Raw genomic sequence first — 25,449 nt, forward strand, 5'->3', positions numbered from 1 at the left:
GCAAACGTGTGTTCTGATTGGTCAAGAGTGTTTTGCGCTGTGGACTGGCCTTTTAAGGTGTTTGGAGCTACGAAGATCATTTATCCGTCGACTGGGTAAACCCTATAGAGATGGTTGAAATTCTGTTCAAAAAGCTGCAGGTATTTTGATGACCCCTTTGATGCTGGTTTAGGTTAACGTTATTTGTAATATGACTACAACACTATTTCACTTAAAGGTCCGAACATTGAGAAAGAAATTTATTTGCTTCAACTTGCGTTTGTTAGAGAAAAAGGGGGATAATTATAACGAAAATATTTTAACATCCAAATATATTCGCTTTGTCGTCGTTGCGTTTAATTGTGTGTTTGTTTGGTTTGGTTTTGTGAAACAAGGCAGCTCTTTCTTCGCGTTGAAGCGAGGTCATAGAGGCAAAAATGTCCGTATCGTATGTGCAATTACAGAGTGTCTATCGGACTGAAGATTTACGAGTGCTTGCAAATTGCATTGTAACTAGAGCATTTATTTGCTATACCGCCTCTTTTCAACGTTCACTGATTGTTTCGCGTTATGGACAGAAAACTTAATAACAATAGTGAAAAACTCCAAACAATTAGAGTTTGGAGTCAGTTTGAATAAAAGTTTACACTCATCCTTAGGCCGATTTCCTGTCCCAACTGTCAATCTTGACTTTGATTACGTTAATTTCTCATTTACATAACAACTGGTTGGAATTCATTGGAGCAGGAGAGCGAAAAGGCTGTAAAAATGAAGCCGGGAAATAAACTCAAACATGCCGACTTTTCGGCAAAGCACGCCCTGCGTCGTAAGGTCATCGAAACTGAACGATCGAGATGAATTGATTTGATCAAGAATGGGGAGCGCTGCGAGTGTGGACAATGCTTATAGCAACGGCGAACAGAATGGCAAATTACAGCGTAGTCCCACCAAGACTAGCACAACTCAACTCAAACGAGAACTGAAGGAAAAAGATGACTTTTTGCAGCGAAAAGACGCCGAGTTACAGCATCGGCAGCGTATTATCGAAGAAAAAGATGCCGAGTTGGCGAAACTGAGAAAGGAAATTCACGAGCTGAAATGCGTCGTTCAGCAAACAGCCTCCAAAACAAGCATTTTATCCACCATTCAAGAAGAGAGCGCCATGGCTGTCAACTCCAAACCGCGAAAGGCTATGAGGACAAGCCGAAAGGAGAAACGAATGGCTGTGAGTGGAGAAAGCAGTTCAAAGGCCGAGGAAGAAACGAAGAAAGAACTACAGCGCCATCCGAAAGACTTCAGGTAAAGTACTCAGTTTATTAATCATTCAAAGTAATTTATTTGATTTAAATGTTTGTTTTTCTCACTTTCTCAGACCAAAATTGAATGAGAAATTCAGCGAGGTAACAGTAAATGGTGAAAAATTGCAAATTATCGAAGAATGAATGAAAAATAAACTTCAAGGAGAACAAACAGCGGACCTGAGATTTTCAAGCTGTCTTGTCAAGTTCGGTGAAACATTATTGTGCTATAGTTAAATCATTCCGTTTTGCTTAAATAAATAACTCTGAACAATCTAAATTTTATTTTAATATTCGGATATCCTGTTCTAAATAATATTTACTTTCTGCGTAGCATTACCTCGTTTTCTTCTTTTTTTTTCGTAATTTCATAAACGTTACTGTAACTACAATTTTAAAATGTAATGACTCTTATTTTAATTACATGTATTCTCTTGCCTTAGTGATCGAACTATGCGCTTAATGCTGTCAAGAATTTTCTGATATATTCTAACACCTTTGCCAAAAAGAAAAAGGTCGACAATAACGATATTGCACATCGTTATTTGTTCCGTTGTTTTTCAATAGCCCAACATGGTAAAATTAACACTGTACACAGATTATTTTAGCATTACTTGCCCAGTTCAGGTCTTACTTTGTTTTGATTCGTTGTCAAGTGGCAACAAGTTGACTTAGATTTTGACATGTCTCTTCGAATAATGAATTATTTGACCCCTAACTGAATAATCACTGCAAAGTACCTTAATTTAAAAAACATAAAATTTCGGACGAGTTAAATTTCGGTCCCGATCATTTTCGAACAAATTTTTCGTAATATCCGTTATAGTCCAAACAACGTTACTTTTGGACAATGTAATGTAAGAAACGATGTTAGAAATATATATTTAAGGTTGACAAGATGAATAAAACAATAAACTTTGCTGAAAAACTCAATGTAACACAACCAAACGCCCATGGTAGTGTTTCGTTTGAACTCTCGATCCTCTAACTCGTTGCCATGTTATCTGTGCCTGTCTCAATTCCGGCCAACTCAAACCCTTTCTCTTGTGCTCTGTGAGTGTTACTTGCTGTCAAAATAACAAACGCGACATCTTTTCCAATTTCTTGGGTTTGCTACAACTTCAAGAAAAATTCTCTCGTGATCGAGATCTGTAAAATTTTCCATCCCTTACAATCGTCAAGGGCCGCCAGCGGCCAAATATTTCCGAGCAACCGTTGCCGAAATTAAACGCGTACGAACGTTTTGGGTTACAATGGAGAAGATTTTTGGTTGCATAAAGTTCATAGTTTGTCGAGAAAACAAAAACGACATGTATGGCAACCCCTTTGTTTTACATTTGCTGGCTTTTGGATAAAGTCTTCTCTCGTCGCTTGTCGTCAAATCTGGAGACTTTTTTCGATCAGTTTTGCATGTTACGTGCAGTACTCGCGAGCAATGATTGATTCCCAACCCGCAGACTCGCAGAGCAGGTGAAGGGTAATATTGAAATAATCAACAGTCTTCTACAATGAACTCGTCTCTTTTTTTGCCAATTCGTGTTATTAATAGACCATTACTCGCTAATGAAACACTTGCAACAATTTTATTTTTGGTAATTATGCGATTTTTCACCCGCACACCTGTTTGTGGTTTTTAAACGCCATTTTTGAAATATTGTGTTTGTATATGGTGAATCAAATGTCAACTTATTTCTAAATCTGAAATGTTCTCGCTGACTTTGCTCATCAATTTTGAGGGATGCAAATGACAGGAAGTCGCATTTTAAGACCATTTTTTTTCGTGTTGGTATGGGATCCATACATGTGCTTTTGTGTTACTTGGAAGATCGAGTCAATTTATGTCCGCAGGAGAATTGTCAAGCAAGTGCGCGCAAAATTGAAACTGAAAACAAAATACTAGGAAAAAAGAATTCAACGAGAATTTCATAGTGCATAATATTTATTTTCGGAGCGACTTTCCACTTCAAGGAAAAGCCCTAATGCAGCAGAAATTGCAACCTGTTCTAACCACAAACGGTTTGGTTGCTTTAGTTAAAATGGCAGGCTCATAAAAGCAATTATCGTGAATGTCAGCATTGTAATAAAAATTCGCTTTAACGTTTAACGCGACTTAAATTAACGCGAATGCATGCAGTGAAAAATTGTTGAAAATAAAAAAAAGTTATCGCGAATGAGAAAGCAAGGTCTCCTGATACAGAAAATTGACGCGAATGGCCATGGTATTCGTGATGACAACTAGAACAAAATACAGACCAAAGGTGAGCTGTGCAGCGAAATAAACTCTACAACAACGAATAGGAACAACGAGAAATCTAGTAAAGGATTGATTTTGGGGGGGGGGGGGAATTTGGGGGGGAAAAGTACTCATTTAGAAGGACGCTAAAATAACACCCCATTAAATTAACAAAAAATAAATTTACGCCTTTTTGCGTTAATTTTATATGGAGCGTAAATTTTCTATAGAAGGCCAGCCAAATCGTTCACGCAATGTATTGAATTCTGAATTGTTTAAAATACAAGCAAGTACTTACTACTTACTAACCGGGACCATAGCTTTCCAAATCTTTTTTGGGTGCCAATCTGTTAATTTCTTGTAATCTTTCTGCTAGAGAATTTAGTTCGATTCAATTTGCAGTTTTGTTAGCCTGGGATCCCAGCTTTTTCGCGCGCTATCTTTTCCGCTTTTGTCACGGAAAGTATCGCCGATTACGCTGAAAGAGCCTTCCCAAGGCTAAAAAAAAGAAAAAAAAAAGAAAGAAAAAAAAAAAAAAAACGAGGAACACTGTCGAAAAAAGATTTTCGTATCAAATTTTAAACAAATGTTAGTGAAGTAAAGCTGGTTGTTAACTTTGTATCTTTTTTTTCGGCTTCGGTAGATAACACCCTCCTCGATCTGCATATGTAATCATTTCTTCTTTCATATTCGTCGTGTTTCCAGATCTAAACAGCTGATTAAGGACGCCATCAATGAAAATGATTTCCTGAAGAACTTGGAGGCGGCGCAAGTGCGTGAGATAGTGGATTGTATGTACCCCAAGAACTACAACAAGAACGATATGATTGTCAAGGAAGGAGAAATTGGACAGGCATTGTATGTTATTGCAGGTAAGAAATTAAACATTGCCGTGCATTCAGGGTGCGCAGTACGTAAGTTAGTTAAGCTTCTTTCAACGTGATATCGCAAATTTAGCGAGAAAAAGTGCCATTCAAACAAGTCGAACAACGATATTTTTTGAAAAAAAGTCTGAGGTGAATGTCGCTCATCACAGCAATTGTATTTTGATGAATTAAAGTGTAGTAGAGTGCATTCTATTCAAGAACTTTTAATGCCTTTGATAATGTGAAACGAATTATGGAAGATTCATTTTTCTTGGTCAGTCTTAAAGCGGTTAATCACTAGCCTGTAGGTGATAACAAACAAAATTACAGTGTTTTCATTCGAGCTCTGTTTCAAACATTTGTCACGAATAGGTTGTTTGTTCGATCTTTTTTGTGATAGAGTTTACTAAGCCCCACAAGTGCCCAGGGTCACTTAAATTGTCACTCTTGGCGAATATTTTATTTGTACCGCTCGGCTCCAAGGCAATAGGCTGTTTCTAAGTCTTGTTTCTACTTATTTTAACACAATGTAACCATCACAAAACTCAGTATCTAAACGTTTATGTGTTTAATGGATATTTTTTTCAGAGGGTCGCCTTGAAGTCACAAAGGATGCTGAAGTATTAGGGGAAATGAACGGAGGGACTGTTTTTGGCGAGTTAGCCATCTTGTACAACTGTAAACGAACAGCGTCTGTGAAAGGTAAGGACATCTAATGCTGGATTTAGTTGCTTGTTTTCTGCGCCTAGTCTTACGATTTTTGCCGTTGCTGTATGGTGACCTGTCAGAAGGGCAGTGGTGTCCGAGAGGCTATGAAAAGCCCGAGTTTTGTAAGGCCACAGTGCACGTATCTTTAGGAACTTGAAAAATCTTTTTTCATTCATTCCGTACCTTGAATGTGAGCGCTTGGTGTTTAAGAGGAAAAGGCATATGTTTGTAAAGAAATCTAAGTAACTTTTAATGTTTGGACAAAAGCTAGCGATTTCAGACGGGCATTTACGCCCAGCAACTTGACTTATGATCTTTTTCTTGCCTTTTTTTGTTAGAGGTTTTGAAAGTTCAGTCTGTTGCTATGCTAACGCCATTTAGAAATACATAAGAACAAATGATCAAGCAAATAATAGGCAATTAGTGTAGATTGTATATCATTGCGAATTTTATGATCACTCGCCAGCAGTGTGATAATCTTTATTTGAGTTCTTTAAGTGTGTTTGAGCCGGGTGTGTCTTTATTTCTTTTCGTGTCACAGCTATCGACAGTGCCAAGTTATGGATCATTGATCGCCGTGTGTTTCAAACAATAATGATGAGAACTGGAATGATGAGACAAGCTGAACATATTGCATTTCTCAAAAGGTACACACAAACTCTTTATCGCTTCTTTTGCAAGTTATACCCGGTGCTACTGCACCAGGTAATATACTTCATACGACTTGACTAGACACGAGGTTGGTGACAAAGTGTACTATATCATGAACTCGATATTTTTGTTTCCCATTCTCGTCTCAGAAGCCTCGATCTTTTTGGTCAGCATCAACAAATCGAGACCACTACCCGGTCCGCGATTTACTAACCTTGTCTCAAATCTGATTGGCTAACAATGAAAAATGACTCAACTGGGCATACTAAAAAATCGGAACCCGGTCAAAAGAGAGTAAACATGTAAGCAATTAGGTGCATGGATGCAAAACTGTTTGTAAAACTCCGTATTTTTTCTTAGTGTTCCTCTTTTGAAGAACTTGTCTGACCAAGAATTTGCCAAACTTGGAGATGTTCTAGAAGAGGTAAGAGTATAGAGTACAGTTGTTGTTTTCCTCTTGCTTTTGTTTTGTTATTTTAGGCTGTAAATGATTACATAAAATGTATTCTTTTACTTTAGATGAGAAATCCGATAAATCAACAAATGAGAAACGATATGACGACGCGATACTTATTTAATGTGGAAATGCACTTAGCTTCCACCTAGTTTAGAGGTACTCAACTAAAAAAAGCAAAACAAAAAAATATAGCATCGCATCCTCGGAGACCCAGGGGCAGTTAGTGGGGGCGAAAGAAACGCGAAACTGCGGGCCAAAATAGCGCGAAACTGCGCGCAAAAAAAATTAGCATATATAAAAAGTTGTATTGACTGAAAGTGCCCCTGGGGAAAGTGTCTTACCAGACCAGTTCAAAAACCTCTCTGAATACTGCCTCCCGATTGGGCAGAAAAATCTTTTGTATTCCCTTTGTATTATTCTGCCCAATCGGCGACCAGCCTGACTACAGTCCTTTTGGTGTGTTCCACACGAAATATGTACACAAAGCCAGTTCGCTCGCCATACCTGTCTTGCTTGTTCGCCAAGAATTTGCTCGGGAAGGAAAAGTTTCGGCTAGTGCCTCCCCTGGTTGAAAACGTCGAAAGTTTGACGGCCATGCACGCGGACAAACGGCAGATTCTTCAAATTGTGGTCGATCGTCGATCGTTTGCGAGTTTTAAAAGTTTGTGTGCGATATGCTAGTTGCACTGCTGTAATGGATGTTTTCAGTTTTTTTCTGGGAAGATCAATGACAGCTTTACGCGAAAATTTTCCAAACAAGAGTAATTTTTTTACGAACAAGCCCGGCAGATGAGCTACGCGTGCAAAGCGTGCAGCAGCGATTCCTAAGTTTTTTATAGGTGAGATAATAGAAGATCGATCGCAGCTGGAAGCGAAACTACAACAACAACAAAAAGTTTATTTAAACAATCATATTATTTACAATATTTTTCACCTCCCGCAATTAGCCTAGTTATTTGAGGCGGGAGGTAAGAAGAAAATGAAGAAGAAAAAATAAATAAATAAAGTTACAAAAAGGAAATACCTTATCTACATTAAAGAAAGATAGTAATAAGAAAGATAACTTCGAATATCATAGTAATAAATTAAAATAACAATGTGTTTTAAGTTACATCAAGCTAAAGATTTTAGTAAGTCAAAAAATATTTCCAAACAAACTTTCAAGACCTTACATTTTGTAAAATTTTTCCGTCGATCGACCGATTAGCTACGCGCGCGTGTAATGCGTGCAGCAACAATTGTAGCACTCAAATGACGGTCATATTTCCCGAAGACAAAATTTTCCCGACACTTCACATCCAAGTTGAGGAGGCACTAGCCGAAACTTTTCCTTCCCGAGCAAATTCTTGGCGAACAAGCAAGACAGGTATGGCGAGCGAACTGGCTTTGTGTACATATTTCGTGTGGAACACACCAAAAGGACTGTAGTCAGGCTGGTCGCCGATTGGGCAGAATAATACAAAGGGAATACAAAAGATTTTTCTGCCCAATCGGGAGGCAGTATTCAGAGAGGTTTTTGAACTGGTCTGGTAAGACACTTTCCCCAGGGGCACTTTCAGTCAATACAACTTTTTATATATGCCAATTTTTTTTGCGCGCAGTTTCGCGCTATTTTTGCCCGCAGTTTCGCGTTTCTTTCGCCCCCACTAACTGCCCCTGGGTCTCCGAGGATGATAGCATCGATGTAAAGAGAAACAATGCAACAAATAAACTGGCATGCTTCATAACTCAATCAATCAATCAATCTTTATTTAACGTGGTCAGCACACTTAGCTAAAGAGCTAGTTTGCAGGTGCGCCACGAAATAATAATAAAAACTTCTTGGTAGTGTATAAAAATAAATTAAGCTATAATTAAGAATAACTACTGCATGTTTTTGTTGCTATCTGTGATTCTTCTCGTAGCACAAAAGTTTACTCAGTATTGATGTTAAGAACTTTTATAGTCACATTTTTGTTGCTTTTCCAAACTTCTCAGCCAATGCAAACAGCCAAAATTATTGTGAAAATGTATGAAATGTATCCCTGTTGTTTTTTCTTTTCATTTCTCCTTCAATTTCTTTATAGGATTACTACCACGGAGACGATTTCATAATCCGCGAGGGAGAAAGAGGAGACACGTTTTATATCATAAATAAGGGTTCAGTAAGTCCAAACCAGCTAATCTTTACTTACTGACCTTACTACTTCTATTTAGAGTTGGTTTCATATCTAATTCTTTTAAAATCTTTGCAATTTTAGTTGTACATCTCACTAAACCCACGATTTTAGTGTAGGGCCCATCGACTGCTGGACTATTTCTTTGCTTTGAAGTTATGTCACTGTTGTCCTTACACGAAGTAAACTCGTGATTTATCAACTTATGTACATGACTGTATACATGACTGTATATAAAATCAATAAGATCAAAACCTAAACTCATGTAATGTTGCTTTAAAACACCCAGTTTTTAACCGAAATTTGACAAAAATGGCAACTTTCCTTTCCTTTTGCGTCAATATCTCAAAAAGGCCATTTTTTAAAGGACATTTGGTTATTTTACTTTCAACGTTTAATTATGACAAAGTGATTTTTCATTTACATAATACATTAACTATACATTAGAATTTCCCGTCAGGCACCACTAACCAGATGTAACAGAGTACTGTTAGGCCTAACAACAAAATGTTTAATAATAATAATGATAATAGTAATAATAATAATAATAAAAATAATAATAATAATAATAATAATAATATATAATAATAATATTTTTTATTTTTTTTATTGCCTTTCTTTATTACCTCAGGTGATCGTTACCCAAAGGGTTGCTGGACATGATGAGCCTCAGGAAGTCAGAAGGCTCGAAAGAGGAGACTACTTTGGCGAGAAAGCTCTTTTGAGGTAAATTGTCAAAAAGATTAAGAAAACACCGCATACTTGCCGCTAATTTGGCCGAAAGTTAAGTGCAGTGTCAGTTAGTCCAATTGGTACTTTTCAGTACGATTAAATATTTTATTTGAATTGTGATGAGACACGACTTGTACAGCCTTCTGTGGTCTTCTGATCGGTTCATTTCGCCGCTATCGGTTAAGTTAAGAGGAAATCTAGTACTTGGGTTATAGTTTTGTCGCAATTTAGGTAACGGCCAAGTCATACTATAAACTGAACATAAACACATTTTTGTATTTTAAATCATTAGCTGAACAAACTTGATCTGTTTCTTGATGCCTTGTGATTTTCGTTTCAGTGAAGATCGCAGAACGGCCAGCATAATCGCTGAGCCACCTGGCGTGGAATGTCTAGTTGTTGAAAGAACGTAAGTGTTTTATTGATTACATTTTTAGAACTTTGCTGCTGATGGCATTTATATCGCGCTGCATTGAATGTAATACCAGCTCATGTCACTTTTCGTTTTAGTGCATTCAAGGCTTTGATTGGTAACCATGATGAACTCAAAAAGAAAGACTATGGCGACGAAGAAAGAGGTGCAAGGAGGTATGGCCACCGGCGATGTTTTCTTAAGCGAAATGTCGATTTAAAATTTCTCTGTTACCAGAGTTCTCGGTCAGTAACAGACTCGATCTGGTTTCGGATGTATAAGCTTGACTAAACAAATGTTTATCAGTATTCCGATGAATTAAAATTCTTTCCCCGCTCGACAGGCGCAAAATACCGTTCATTCGAATCTCTCCTTACGTACATCTCTACAATTGGGACACCTCCTTATTGCGGATTGGTGATCACTCTACTTGTTCCCAAAGAGACCAATATTCATATAAACGCTACCTCTGTAACACAGACTGAAAGATCTGTACTGACCTCGATGTCCGTTTTAAAGAGTTTCGACTGTATACTGATATCGCATTCAAACGTTAACGCTGCCATATACATTGAGTTTTGCCTCATTAAAAAAGGAAATGAAGATACTAAACTTTAGCATGGCTTTAAAGTGATAATGGAATGACGTGTGTTTTATGAGAAAAGAACTCAGAAGAAATTTCTGAGCTTACAGATGGGACTTGAACCCACGACCTTCCGTACACTAGTCGGACGCTCTAACCACTGAGCTACTGAGAACTCTAATGGTGAGCAGTGGTCATTTGTTGGTGACACAACGACTGCATCGCGCAAGCACATTTTGTCAATGAACAGTTACACACATTTAACTGCATCACGCAGTCTCGTAATTTAAAGGCTTTGAAGTGGTTGTTTTTAGGCTTTAAAGTGGTTGTCTTTATAAGTTTTACACGAATTTTCTAAAACTGTTAGTACATTATGTTTCAACGGAAAGATATTTTTATTTTCCTTACAGGTGCCATTCTTCCTCTAAACTTGATGCAAGCGCTTATGAGGAAAGGAAAATTTCTAAGCAATTTGAGGACTTGACACTCGATGAGCTGGAAGTTATTGCTACTCTCGGAATGGGTGGATTTGGACGTGTGGAACTGGTACTAGCCTGCTCTGATGTATTTTTTTTCCTTTGGCGTGATTTTAATTTCTCGAAAAGCTTGCAAAATTGATCTGTTATTAAATTTCGCGAAAGAAAGAAAAGCTAGCTAGTTTCGAAAGGAAAAGCTAGCTGGTGTACATTGCAAAAGCGACTTGAATGTGAGCGCAAATGTAAGGCTGCATGACACTTTCTTTATCATGATATACTTCGACACCACAGCTTTATCGGATTATTATAATTCAAGTCTGAATCTGTAGGCGGAAAGCTAACTTGAGTCCTCTAAAATTGCTCTTGTATGCTTTTTTGTACCCTCATTTAATCGAGACTGTAGATTTACTTTGAGCATTTTAACCCCACAGTCATGATTAAAATCGTAAGCATAACATGAGCCCACAGGCATTGTGCTTAAAACCTGATCGATGTTTAAATAAAGAATGATGATGATGATAATGATGATATGCTGTTTTTAGGTCCAAAATGTTAAGGACAAGCAAACGTATGCTCTTAAGTGCCTGAAGAAGAAACACATCTTGGACACACGACAGCAAGAGCATATCTACTCCGAAAAGAAAATCATGGCCCAAGCAAACTCGCCCTTCATTTGCAAGTAGGAACTATTATACCACATAATAATACATTGAGAAATCTCTTCTGTGAACTGCAGATTGTTCTGTAATTTTTGTCACCTGTAGAGCGCGGTCGCATAGCTACAAAGGTTTTTTTTTTCAGTTTTAATCTCCTCGATCTTATTTCTGACAACAAAATTTCGGTACGTGTTATCAGCGCCAGCCTTCGGCTTCGGTTGATAACACTTACCTCACCCTTGATTATTCTGAATATCAAAAGAAACACCGTCCAGTAATTGTTAAAGGGATACAGTTTCGCCAAAAGTTTCTCTTCAAAAACACAAGAGCCTAAAGGCATATGGAATCTACTTATAGTGGTCCAATTTTGTTAAAAAGTGATATTATTATGATGCCGTAGAAAACTTTAGATCTCAACTTGAAAAAGTCAGACTGATTTTTTCAAGTTTCGTCCTTTTAGACTGGAAAAACACCTAAAATTATTATGGCTCCCTTCTTCATTCAACTTTATTTTATCTCCGTCTTGATGTACTAGGTGCATGTCATGTACGAGAAGACCTATTCGCAAATTTTTGGTACTTTTTACCGAAAAGCATGAACATCCTGGTGACAGTGTCCCTTTAATGATGCGGAATAATAATGACTCAAGCATGTTCCAGTCCTATAATGTTCATAAAGCCCGGGGGGTCGGGGAAGGGTTTGGGAGGGGGATGCGGAGCGATGTCACCCCGTATATGCCACTATAGGGAGTAACCCCACCCTCGGGGACAAAGTGACTAAGAGTGTTGTTAAACACGCAGGATGAGAGCTATTCCATCGCAGATTGCCTCCCTTTTTTAATAGGTTGCTTCAATAATTAGCCGTTAACCATTTCTTTTTTATCTCTGTGATTATCAGGTTATATCGAACCTTCAAGGATCGCAAGTACGTCTATATGCTGCTGGAAGTTTGTTTGGGTGGAGAGCTGTGGACTATACTAAGAGACAGGTAAGATGGAAAGTCCTCAGGGACATGTAAAATCAGGTACCTTATGTGCGACAGATGATTTTGAGGAACGTGGCGTTCACAGGCCATGCATGCCGTCATTCACGCCCATTTCGTTTCTGCCTCGCGCCCACCACCTTTCCACCTCACGCCCGCCCAGCGCCTGTCCAGCGCCCTACTGACTATTCAACAAAACCACTTGTTCCGTACGCTATGGATCGAGTAACGTGTCTCCTTGTGATTTTATTGCATAGGGGATTTTTCGATGATTCCACTGCTCGTTTCCTTGTGGCTTGTGTAGTGGAAGCATTTGAGTACCTTCATTCCAGAGGAATTGTCTACCGAGACTTGAAGGTAACTTGGTCAAGTGTAATATTTCGCCAGTATGATATCATTTCAACGAGCCGTGACATAACAGCTTACAGCTTCTTTTCTTCAAGCTGTATTATTTTATGACAGCTAAATGGATCATGATTTATGATACTCAACGTTTTATTCAAACGAATGTAACTGTAAAAAAAAATCTGCTTATCGCAAGTTTTTCGTACATTTTATATAATTTTATCAGATCGAAAGAATTCGATTATATTTTATATTTATTTTTCATTTTGTTTTTAGCTAGATGATGAAGTCGTCCATCAATACTCGTTTCCAGGGCCCTTCACTTCCTACCCTTTATATTTGATAACCTATCTAACTGGATTTGTTGTAATAAAATAAAGTTAGTCGCTAGTTACTGCTAATGATGTACTGACATTTAGAATACCAAGAAGTACGTTTGATATTTTTGTTTGACATCTTTTTACATTGTTTTCATTAGCCGGAAAATTTGCTTTTGGACAAAGATGGATACGTAAAGCTGGTAGGTTGATGATTCCTTTGTTTGATTGTTTGTTCGTTCGTTCTCAAAGGATTCTTTATTACAAACTTTAAATTTAAAACTGAAAATTAATCACTCACTCAATGCTGCAACGTCACTGGCATATAACATAAAGTGGATTTCTGAGCTTTTTGGTCGCCTATCTCTTGTTCAAGTACAGTTTTTACTAACCTTGGATTTTGTTTTTTGTACTTGAATATATTCCTGTTGTGATCTGTGTACTCTTGCACGACTTCACGTTTATGTTTGTTTGTTTGTTTGTTTTTTCGTTTTAAACGCCGGATTAATTAAAGGTTTTCATGACTCGTCGACTTAATCAAAACTACCCAATGGGTTTACGAAGTTCATTTACCCGCATGTAGCATATTTTCTTGTAACAAAAAAGGGCACTCGGCAAAACTTGAGTAACACATTTTTGGAAATTTTAAGGTGGACTTTGGTTTTGCCAAAAGGATTGGGTTTGGAAGAAAAACCTGGACATTCTGTGGAACACCAGAGTATGTTGCTCCAGAAATTATTCTCAACAAGGTAAGAGTTAAAAGTATTTGATAGCCTGTGTACAGCCGTCCCGCTCCCCTCAAAAAAGTCGGGCTAGTATTTGACAGCTATTGATTTATAGCGAGGGGGCTACATTGAAGACGGGTAAGGGACAAAAATGGTGCGGAGGGTATTTAGGAAGTGAAGTTGTAACTAGGAAGTGGACGCCAAGGAAACAGTCCGGAGATCTGCAAATACGTAAACATAAGTACGAAAGAATGAGGTGGAAGACGGAACGGAACAATGTGTTCGGAAAACATGAAGAACCGCCAATTTTTTATCTTTTTGCTATGTTCAATTTTTTTTTATCAAAATCAAAATCGTATCATTTTATTGTTTGTTTGGTTGTTCTGTTGTTATAATCCTTTTGTAATCTTTAGGGTCATGACTTGTCTGCCGATTGCTGGTCTTTGGGAATTCTTATTTTTGAACTTCTTACTGGAAGGTTAGCTACTTAGCCTGTTATTCATTTTTTAAATAATCACGCCTTCTGTCATAAAAAAAAACTTCTTTCCCCATACAATCGAGGCTACCTACGAGGCTCTGCTTATAGTTTATACAAAAATGGACAACTTTAGATAGTTTTCTTTTCTCCTATTGCCAGTAAGGGGGTCGTGTAATAAAGAGTACTGAATTGTTTGAGTGTGCTGAACTTTGTGAAGCCCACATAGTACGCTCTGACCATAGTCAAGATCGAACATTTGCCAGTCAGCTCCAAATCTAAACTGAGCAATTCGGTTAGCCGTTATCTAGGAAACGCGAGCTTTTAGTTCCTTGTTTTTGTTATTCGTTGCCTTTGTTATTCTGTGATTTTACTGATAGGCAGGGTTATAGAGACAGGTAAACCATTTCAAAATCCAATGTAAAAAAACACTATAGTCATTTTCTTGATTAACCTCGAATCGAACTTTTCTGAAACCGACGCATTAAGTTTTGAATCAAAGTGGTTCTTTATACATACCTGTTTTCGTTTTTGCTTTTTACAGTCCACCATTTTATGGCTCTGACCCCATGAAGACATACAACATAATTCTCCGAGGAATGGATGTTATAGAGTTTCCTAAAAAGATCGGACGCAATCCTCAAAATCTTATTAGAAGGCTTTGTAAGGAAAGTCCTACTGAACGATTGGGATATCAAAAAGATGGTCTCACAGACGTCAAAAAACACAAGTAAGATTCTATCTTCAATGTTACCTTATTATAGGAAATTAACGCGTCATGAAATTAACGCGAATTTCAAACTTTCGCGTTAATTTATTTCGCGTTTTTTTTTTTTATTTTTATTTTCCCCGCCGTTATTTATTTGGGGGGTTTTTTTTATTTTTTTTTTTTTTCTTTTTTTTTGCCCCCTTTTTTTTTTTTATTCTATGTTTTTTTTTATAAGAAAAAAAAATATTTTTTTTTTTCCCTTTTTTTTTATCGTAAAAAAAAAAAAAAAAAGGAAAAAATATCAAAATTTTTTTTTTTTTTTATATTTTTTTTCTTAAATTTTTTAAAATAATTTTTTTTTTTTTTTTTTCTTTCTTTTTTTTTTTTTTTTTTTTATTTTTCCCCCCCTTTTTTTCCTTTTTTTTTTTTTTTTTATTTTTTTTTTTTTTTTTTTTTTTTTTTTTTTTCTCTTTTTTTTTTAATATATATTATTAAAAACAAATATTTTTTTTATAAAATATTCCTTTCTCGACTTGCATGTCAGATAAAGTTTTTGAAGTTAATTGCAAAATTCAATTTTTTTAACACTTGCTTTTCCTTTTTAGATGGTTCCAAGGTTTTCACTGGCAAGGCCTGTTAGAGAGGACTCTTGAGCCTCCCATAAAACCAAAGGTATTGAGATAGTCGTGTGAGCTTACACGAGAAATTTATAAAAGTTAGTTACGTACGCTGTAGGCGATGATAGGATTTTTTATTTTATTTTACACAAGACCTAAATAACCCAACAGTGATCATCTCTTTGTTTTCTAGGTATTAAAATGTGCTTTTATGAGTTTCATAGCATATAATTATCTGATCGTTTGATGAACAGCAGTTTCCAGGAGACTTCAACGAGTAGCATCAGACAAACGCAGCAAAACATCAATTCTCTGGAATCTCTCTTTTCATTCGCCATTTTTAAACTGGACCTCTGTTGTTGTTGTTGTTGTTGTTATTGAAGGATTAGGGGCATTGTTCAATGAAATAACTCTTTCCGAGTGTAGTGGGCGAGCCTGTAGATCGTGAGAAATTTAACCCCTAATTTCTCAAGTTTCTCGTTCACAATCCTTCCTAATTTTCTTAATCCTTAACCCTCCTTGTTCCTTTTTGGCTCGTTATAACCTCTTTCGTGTTCTTCGACTTTGTGCCCCCGTTAATTTGCAGTTAATCTTCTTGTGCGTCGCAAGAAAAAGCTAATACACTTTCTTTACGATATACGTCTTAACAATTCTGCTTGCAGTCGCTTTTTAGCCACTTGAAATTTCCACTGTGGTACCTCTACGTACACGAAAATATTTGTTCTCGGGGCTTGGTACATGATGTATGCGTTTAGAGAGTCCCGTTTTGTTTATTTATCAGGTGAAAAGTGCATCAGACTTCAGTAATTTTGACCATTATGCAAAGGACATGGATGTTCCCCCAGACGACCTGTCAGGCTGGGACGAAAACTTTTAATGCTCCTTGGAAACTGCAACGGAGAAACAGCAATGGCTGACAACAGATGGGGATATTTAATATCTTATATTTGTACATGGAAGGGAATTTTTCTTAATTTTATAAAAAGAAACCTTAAGGTAGAATTTTATTCAGCTCTTGAAACCCAGCTTCAAGAGTACAGAAAATTATATTTGTATAAAGTTATTTATTTACCAAAACCTGTAAATAGCTGCGATGTTTTATCACAAAATATTATCATTTTTTTTAATGATCGAGTAATCTTATCTCGATCAAACATATCGGCGTGAGCGAGGTTCATGTCAAAGTATGGCCGTTGTACGATCCGTACAAAGTACACGTTTCATTCATATCGTTTTTTTTAATTCCTTAAACGTGAATGGACTATCATAACTTAGAGGGGTCGGAGATTTGGTTTTCCGAAGATCTTCGGTAATATTCGGAATGTTTTCAGGCTGCGTTAGACTTAGCCTCCCACGCACGTTTGACTACAATCAGTTTAAAACATTTCCTCTTGTATTTGAATGGCTTTTGTAACCTACAAAATGAAAGGTCACAAAGATGTGTATAAAAAACTTATCTCAATTATCTTCCTTATTTTTGTGAAGAAAAGCATGTTTTCTTATGCATTTTCTTGCAACAATCATTTAAAAATATGCAATGTTATTAATTTTTCATACGTCGAGTGACTTTTGTACAAAAAAGAATATGTCATATATCTGTGGTTATATCAATAAAAACTAATGGCAAATGTATTCAACTAAAGTTTTGTTTGTTTGGTTCGTTGGACACTCAATTAAACAACGAAACCAATGGAAAACGTAAATACACTTTGCGAAATTTGTTGTCATCATATCGCTTTTTATCTATTGCTTGTATTTAACAGAAATGCTGTTAGCGTTATCGTATTGTTTATAGTTCATTTTTTAATGAAATGTTCAAATATTTTATGCCGTGATCAGTTTCAGATCGCCCTACCATAGTTTTATAATAATAAAGTCGAGAACCCTTATTTTATTATTTTACAAGCACAATAGTGAAAATTCTGGCTTAGGAATTCCGAGAATGTGTGCAGGCTCCCTTTGACACGTCGAGACAAGTCTGAATTGGGTCAATCTTACAGGATTTGCGTCAAGAGACGAGGTCGTGTAAATTAAATGTGCTAGGAACCTTTTACGTTACGTTTCAGCGTGTGGTATCAATATCCAATGATACTGAATTGAAGGCGTTACAGTCATCCACTTGACCTTGAAGTCAACCCAAATCCCATTGAATACACGGATATGGGATAACGTGTTGTTTAAAATGTTTAAACCCGGTCGCAAGCCGGGTTTGGAACAAATGGCTTAAAGGATTTAAAAGGAGGAAGCGTTACAACGTATTACACAGCCAGGAAAGACGATCTGTAAACGTAGATAACAACATACGTTACTTTGTGAACGTTCCAAATGTCAGTGTTGTATTAAGTCGTTGCAAGAGATTATTCTCCTGGTCATTGGTATTTTTGCATTTATTATCGATTAATGTCAAGTTCTGTTTTTGTCTGAATGTTTTATATACTGGCGCAGTATAGGGGTACGTAACCGCATCCCCGAATTCCAGGCCTCTCCTCTTTACCTGTTGGCATCGGGAAACAGAGGAGGGAATGTTTAGCTGTGTTTGGAACGTGCGTGAGTAATTATAAGAGTACTGCAGATTTCCGTTTGCGTAAAAATGATACGAGCTTGGACTGTTTTACAAACGAACTAAAACGATTACATGTCACTGAAACTGAAAAGTACGCGAAATAGGTAGTACTCAAACATAAAAAATGTTTGTTTTTTAAGGACTCCATTTTTAACTATCTTTGCTTCCTTTTTTTTTTCCATTCCCCTGCAAAATTCCTCATTCCACCATCAGTTATGGTTACCTTCACGTCGCATCTTATTTCATGAGTGAAAATGAGATTACATTAAGCCATATACGTCAGAGGGGCAACGAAGTTCAAATAGGTCGTGCAAGTGCTTGCACTGTTTCATTACTTCCGGTAAGAACTTTTCTATATAAGTAAGAAAATAAAACTTAAAGATCCAGTAATAAGACAAGAAGGTTAAATCACCAAGAACAAATTCTTCACTGCTTGCTCAAAACCCAGTGTCAATATGCCAAGCCGACTGCTTTTTGTAGCTATTATATTTGGACTTGCGTTACAACATTCTGAAGGAAAGCTTTGGCAGCTAAAGCCAACCAAACCCACTTATAATGGTAAGGGAACATTTTTTGCTTCTTTTTTCAGTATAAACCTTGTACCTTATGCCTTTATTTACTAGTACCCAGCTCAGCCATTTAATGGATGCAAGAAAAAATGAAAATGTTACGTTCACAAACAATAAACGCAAATGTTAACAAAATCAAGTCTAAACACAAAATGGTTTTCTTTTCTTCTTCATTTATTTTGTTTAGAATTTAAATCCAGTAACAATGGCAGGCCTTTTTAGGTTTCATCTTTTTGATACAATTATGTTTTAATTAAGAAGCCACAAAACGACTTTTTTTTTTTTTTGCGGTGACAAAGAGCGGCGAAGCTGCGATCGGAAAGAGCGAAAAAAAAAAGTAAAAAGATGAACTCTTAAAAATGCCAAATCACAACGTCAATTTTTGGTGGTTTTTTTTGTTTTTGTCTTTTTTTAGCAAAGTAGCTTCTAGACGTTTTCGCCTCGATGACGGACGGCATATTATTTAAGAATTCACCTTTCTTAAATCACTCAACGTTTCGATTAATTTATTGCAGTTCTTAAGACAGTTCCTCCTAAAGTTGAGACCGCAAACAACATAGCCAAACATTTCCTTCGTCGACCAGGTGGAATCTACGGTCCTGCAAGCTCGCCTAACGTAGATGTATTCCATGTGGCGTACATCATCGATGATTCTGGCTCAATAGGCAACCACAGTTTCCAAAGGGGTTTACGTGCCTTGCGAATGATGATTGACAGGGCCGATAGAACAGATTACGCGGCTGTCAAATTTTCCACAAACGCAAATCTCTTATTCTACTTTGTATCGGGATGCCAAGCCAGACTTAACCTGATGAACGTGCCATATACCGCGGGCGCAACTAACACTCAAGCCGCCTTGCGATTGGCTAGGACACAAGTATTCCAAAATCCAAATTCGGGGATCAACAGAAGGGGTGGCCGCGCGGCACTGGTAATGACTGATGGGAAATCCAACATCAACAAGAGCCAGACCATACCGCAGGCCAACTTGCTGAAGGCCGCGGGCGTAGAAGTGTTCGTTCTTGCCGTTGGAAGTTATGATCCCGCGGGCATTCAAGAGATGAGGGACATTTGCAGCGTTCCTTATCAAGACCATTTGTTTCGTGTGGAGGACTTCAGGTCTCTTGTGGACGTTGTGAAACTTATTCCCCAAAATAACAAACCGCTTCAGTGTAAACACATTCCAGCCGATCGTTCTTCGGAGCGTTAGAAATCTGTTTTAGTTGACACAAAGCAGGTAGCGTGGAGGAGTAATAGGTTTGCCGGACTTAAGGCGGGGATATACCCGGATTTGATTCGGGTTATAACTCATTCATCCGGCTGAAAAAAAAAAAAAAAAAAAAAAACCGCCCCACCCCCCTTACTAGATTTGTAACGCTGCATGAAGTCCTTTATAGTTCAGTTCAATCTCCATTTTTTTCTTATTTCGCTACATATTATTAATCCTTTGATGAGCAAGCATCTCCTCCCATACTTCCATCAGATATTATCCATAAGCTTAAAAATACCGAAAGTTTTTTTTTTTTTTTTCTCATAAAATATATCATTCCTGCTTTGTGTCTTATATTCGGTTTTTTGTTGTTCGGCAAACTGTAGTAATATGATTAAAAAAATTAGCATATTGTACAAAATTTTACTGCGCATAAGGTAGAATAGCTGCGATTGGTAAATTGGTAAAGGCCTTAGTTGAAATAGTCTCGTCTGCTAACAAACTATTTTTGATGCCGTTTTTGTTTCAGAAATGTTAAGACGGATTCCGCTCAACTGTTCAAGCAATGAGTGCAAAAAATTAAGTACCAAAAACCTGCTCATAGCACGGTAACATTTTACATACTATTTGAAACATCTTACTGAAATTCATTTGTCTAAGTGACCCCGTGATAAAACTCAAAAGCATTCTCGAGAAAACTAAAGTCAAACCTCGTAAAAATGTTTAGAACTCGCGCCATTTTGTTTTAAACTGGCGTGAAACGTCCGTTTTAACTGAAATGTCGATAATTTCAAATCCATTTTTTCGGGCAGGCGGGTCAGCGTAAGAGCTAAAGTTTTTGTCAGGGTTTTTGTTAGCTGTACTCAAACTGTTCCCATGCTATGAGATCTCGGTGGTAACTTTCTTGTTTAAGCAAATAAAAGCACTTGCCTATTTTTAGAAGCCCATTCTAGAAGCAAATAGAAGCCCATGCCTATTTAGTCTATTTATACCTATTTCTCAGATGCTTAGATATATTTTTTTTGCATTTTGTATTATGTTACCTTGACCTAATAGCCTAATAGCTTGACCTATGTGTAGCCCGGTGCGCCCATATGTGCACCACATTCATCTTATAAATAAAATAATAATTCATACAGAGTGATCACTGTGTGATCGGTCTCCAGCTGCATGTGTAAAGCGAAGGAAATAAGACACGAAAGGATCGCGAAATTTCGTTCATTAAATTCATGGCTTGAAATGATTACATATTTAAATTTTTGGTCAGTAATTTAGCCAGTTTTGGCAGTAAACGATAACTCGTTTAGATTTACAACCTTCAAGATTTCGTAGGATTATCTAGGATCAGTAAAAGGTTTTAAAAACGAGTAACTACGAAAAAAAATATCGTGACATCTGAACATATTTTGCTCAATTGTTTCAAGCAGTGTGTGTGTTAAGTGAAAAAGACTGTGAGTCGAACTGTGAGCGGCAAGGTAATTTCCTGCCTTGTCTGAAATGATTGGATAAAGTTAACGAAGATACAAAATCATAACCCTTTCTGAATGTCTTGCCCTTAAGCCGCTTTTAAAATAATTTTTGAGCATTTGTAAAATTCTGTATTTTTACTCAATAAGCGATGCAGGAAGTTCACCATAAGAGATCTAGAATGTTTATTCCTCGCTTATCTTGATTGGCTAATGCTATGATTTGGTGTAGTTTACGCTAGCATTCAAATTTCGATGTTGACTTTTAGCCATTCGTGAGCGGTGGCGAATAAAAGGAATCGTAACAAGATATATATAATTGCCTCCGCTGGGCATTTTGTTTAATTGCTGTTTTCCATTTTGACTGTTGACGAAAAAATTTCCATTTAAGATTCACCTGCAAGTATTGATTAAAATTCACAGTATTTTGGTTTGTTTATCAAAGCCAAAATAACTGAGGATTCACACACTTTCCAAGCCAGCAATGAACAGAACTTTGAGTTGCTCATGGCCTAACTTACTTCGCTATTCGTACTTACAGGAATTCTCGAAAAATATCTTTGTTCTAATTTGCGTCGTTGATGTTGTCATTTTCTTGACTGCTTCGCTTGGTAATGTGCTCATCTTGATTGCATTACGCCAAAGTCAGTCCATTCATTCTCCGTCCAAAGCTCTCTTTAGCAGTCTGGCCTTATCGGATCTTACTGTCGGACTAATTGTTGCGCCGTTACATTTTGGTTTAACACTGGGCATAGTGCAAGAAGATCCTTTATTGTACTGTACATTTTTTGCACCGACTACTGTAGCAGGCTATGTAATGGCGTCTGTTTCAACTCTTACTGCTGCAACCATCGCCCTAGATAGATACCTCGCTTTTCGCCTTAGGATACGATATCGCCAGCTTGTTACGGTCAAACGTGTTGTCTTGCTCCTTGCCTTGGTGTGGATCATAGGGATCTTGTTTGCTGTGTCGTGGACTGTCAACAGAAACATCAACCACATTGTGGGAGCTTTTGCAACATTTCTTTGCACAACAACAACTTTTTATTGCTATCTGAAGATATTCTTTGGCCTGCGACACCAAGCAGCTCAAATTCAAGAACAGAGATTATTCGAAGCTCGGGTCAGCAAACGGAACTTATTCAATATCCCTGTCTATAAAAAGTCAGTCAAAAACATGTTTTTGATTTACTGTATTACTTTAATCTGCTATGTTCCATATTTTATGGCCTTGATGCTGCTTTTCTCTGTAGGACTGGGCAGTGTTACATTTCTTATTTTAAGTTTATCATATATTATTATACTCGTAAACTCATCGCTGAATCCATTTATTTACTGTTGGAGAATACGAGAGATCAGGCGGCAAGTGCTGAGAATTTTAAAAGGCATTTATTCCATGTGCTAAACGTTGTGTTATAGTTAAGACAATTGCGCACCGCTCTTGAACAAGGTTGGTGAAATAACTGATCCAACTGATATGTGTAAATAACACACATTAAAAGATGTAAATGACTGTATACAATGCCATACTGTAAAGCTAAGGTATTCCTTAACCCCGCCATTTTGAAACAGAAGCGAAACAGAGTTTTCTTTCCAGCAGAATCTCCACATAAATTTTAGGACAACGGCGGGGGCCTTGGGCCTGACATGGAATCAGTCTAGCTCCCTTCCAGTTAATGTGACTCCTCGTCCCCAATAGGCTTCGTTATACGACCGTGCTCCTAATGAATACAGCAGGCTCTTTTGACAAATTGCAAAAATTATGCAGATTCCCAATATCTCAGATTTCCGAAATTATGCTCACAAATGACGAGATCTATACAAGAGGTGCGAAGACACAAATGATACTGTGGGGAGGCAGCACGGCCGTCAGCTGTCCAAATAGCTGCTCGCATCTCTAAACCGTTTGTAAAATGCCTCCAACGACTTAACAATCACATGATAGCTAAAACACGCATTGAAGAACACCAATTCGAGAAAGACACATACTACTATGAATTTATGCTCCAAAAAGGGCTAAAAATGGCTAATTATGCCGGGGCAGTGCGCGTTTCACAAATTATGCTTTTAGCTCCAATTATCCCAAAAATTATGAGCACAATCTAAAAAAGCCTAGTCCCCAAGCTTCGTTATAAGGGCATATTTGGGCAAAGCTAATTTTTAAAGAGGTTTCCATGTTTTGTTTTGTTTTTCGATAGGGATAGATACTTTCTATTTTAACCTTAAGTCGTGTCGTAGTAATACCAGTTTAACTCACCTGATTCACTTCAATTCACACGAGACAGTGGTCGCCTGGCACGTGATGAGTTTCTTGTTGTTAGTGAAAGGGATCATATGTTGATGTATACTTTTAATTTCTTTATTGTTGGGCACTTTACTGCACTGCACTAGCTGGTGTGGGGTATTGCCAGTCGTGAATTAATTAGAATCAATTTCGGCATAACTTTCTAGAATCAGATCGTAGATTATCGGCTGGAGACTTGCTGAAGATCTGAGCCACGTGCTATAGGCAACCACTGTCTCGTGTGAATTTTGCTGGCTTTACCACGGGCTTTACGTGCATAAAACGCACAAAAGATTACGGACATCTTACATGATTCACTGATTCACTTCACTTAGTTTTTAAGCTGTAATTTTAACTTCATAGCGTGTAACGTTCATTTTTTTGTAATGCGCATTTGAATATTTATTTATGTATTTTGCGCACAACATTTTTTTTTTTTTTTTTTTTTTTTTTATGCTTTTTTAAAAAAGGCTGGATGCAATGTACGAGAATGATCTATTTGATATGTTTTCCAGAGTTTTCTAATGTGATACATATCCTTGCAGTGATACCTGCTTCATCGTGCCAGTGTTCTGCAGAACGATCATTCAGTGCGTTGCGCAGATTAAAAAACTTATTGCCTCCGCGGAACCTTGGGGCACCAACTTGCCAACAACATCGCACGGGCCGGCGGCATATGCCAACTCCTGGCCAACTCTGACGTCAACAATGACATTTATCGTATCATAGCAGAGACATGCCCAGCTATTTCTTTTTAACGTAATTTATTAGCTCATGTGATTGATTTATATGTAAGAATAAATTCACTTCATATGTAGGGCAAGACTTTTCTTCGCCGTTTTTTTTTTTTTTTTTTTCGCCTGTAGACTTTCCCCCGCCCCCACATGTTTGTGCACAAACTGCCTCTAGCTCTGGAGTCACCGAGGATGCGTATGGCCGGGCTCGTTTCTTTTCTACTGATTCGTAAAAGTTTAGGCAGCTAACGAGAACTTTCTGGGCAAAGGGTTCACCCCCCCCCCCCCCCTCCCCGGCCCGCTCCGGAAAAAAAATGCCTGTACAACTATGGCCGAGTTGCTGGCTCCTCACCACCTCTCTTCGCTGGCCGATAACTCCCCTCTCCCCAGTCCTCTCTTATTTTTCCCCTACCCTTCGACGACTCCTGTCACGTTAGCCTGTCTATCTCTCCGTCAAAGTTATCCACGCGGCCGTAATAGGCGTCCTGGCTGCCGCAGTCTGTTGGTTCCACATTTTATCCTCCAAAAAGCGCTCGAGTTCTTCCCGGGAGTAATCCCAGTTAAAAAAAATTGACGAAATGTAATATAAATAATCGAAAACGGCATAGCCACGATCGTGGCCTGCAAACAATCGAAAATAAAACAAAACAAAACAAAAATCAATCGTTACGATCGCCGTTCACAGCTCACAGATAGCGGCTTTGCTTTCAAAAAATAAAAAATAAAAAAGCTCTCTGGCATCCAGGGTAGGCCGGATATAGAAAATAAATCCGGCGCGCAGCCGTGCTGCCCCGAGTGAGCAGACTGCTCCAGCGGAGACCGAACAGTGCAGCCCACGGTGGCTCCGCATTTAATCGCCCATGATGATTGTTATTACTTATTAGGCATTTACAGCTGTATCATCACCAAAGCTTGCGTGACAGACTCAGTATTTCTCAGTCCGTCATGCAAGCGAAGCCGATGTAGCGAGGAGCGGAACCCACAGAAATAAACGCGGAACACATTTGGCAGACATTTTAAAAGGGTTAGTTCTATTTATGGCTGCAATAACTGGAAGTGGTTTTCACCGGTGTGTCTTCCGTCGTTTTTGCGTGAAAATAAAAACGTGCTCTTTTATAAGAATTAATTTGCTATCCTTCGAAACATAGCAAAATAGCGGTTATTTCATTTGTAAAAAATATATTTATATTTAAATGCACCATTCCTGTTAGTATAATATATAGACTTTTAGTAAAGTGTAGAAAGTA

The 25,449-nt window shown here is 37.7% G+C and overlaps 3 protein-coding genes across 3 annotated transcripts in view; 2 read left to right on the top strand and 1 right to left on the bottom strand.

The window, feature by feature from the left end:
* Positions 1-25,449, bottom strand: part of LOC144643847 (uncharacterized) — a 158,983-nt gene that overhangs the window by 14,683 nt on the left and 118,851 nt on the right. The window lies entirely within an intron of this gene.
* On the top strand, positions 16-16,993 carry LOC144643846 (cGMP-dependent protein kinase 1-like). The gene is made up of 19 exons (XM_078503227.1): positions 16-1,278; positions 4,216-4,382; positions 4,965-5,078; positions 5,626-5,731; positions 6,096-6,159; positions 8,259-8,336; positions 8,980-9,074; positions 9,421-9,489; positions 9,591-9,668; positions 10,486-10,621; positions 11,094-11,230; positions 12,105-12,194; positions 12,446-12,545; positions 13,012-13,053; positions 13,501-13,599; positions 13,989-14,053; positions 14,595-14,780; positions 15,365-15,431; positions 16,158-16,993. Exons 1-19 carry the CDS (start codon positions 854-856, stop codon positions 16,251-16,253), a joined length of 2,214 nt encoding a protein of 737 aa, XP_078359353.1. The 5' UTR covers positions 16-853; the 3' UTR covers positions 16,254-16,993.
* Positions 18,374-19,748, top strand: LOC144641913 (integrin alpha-X-like). The gene is made up of 2 exons (XM_078500931.1): positions 18,374-18,497; positions 19,024-19,748. Exons 1-2 carry the CDS (start codon positions 18,395-18,397, stop codon positions 19,716-19,718), a joined length of 798 nt encoding a protein of 265 aa, XP_078357057.1. The 5' UTR covers positions 18,374-18,394; the 3' UTR covers positions 19,719-19,748.

The sequence above is a fragment of the Oculina patagonica genome, chromosome 2 (assembly GCF_052425735.1).
Source record: "Oculina patagonica isolate OP01 chromosome 2, crgOcupat, whole genome shotgun sequence".
Lineage (NCBI taxonomy): Eukaryota > Metazoa > Cnidaria > Anthozoa > Scleractinia > Oculinidae > Oculina > Oculina patagonica.

Coding starts and splice junctions, on each gene's coding strand:
- LOC144643846 (XM_078503227.1), top strand. CDS start 854: ATGGGGAGCGCTGCGAGTGTGGACAATGCTTATAGCAACGGCGAACAG. Junction 9,490..9,590: donor TGTCTAGTTGTTGAAAGAAC/GTAAGTGTTTTA, acceptor TTTTCGTTTTAG/TGCATTCAAGGCTTTGATTG. Junction 9,669..10,485: donor GAAGAAAGAGGTGCAAGGAG/GTATGGCCACCG, acceptor TTTTCCTTACAG/GTGCCATTCTTCCTCTAAAC.
- LOC144641913 (XM_078500931.1), top strand. CDS start 18,395: ATGCCAAGCCGACTGCTTTTTGTAGCTATTATATTTGGACTTGCGTTA. Junction 18,498..19,023: donor AACCAAACCCACTTATAATG/GTAAGGGAACAT, acceptor AATTTATTGCAG/TTCTTAAGACAGTTCCTCCT.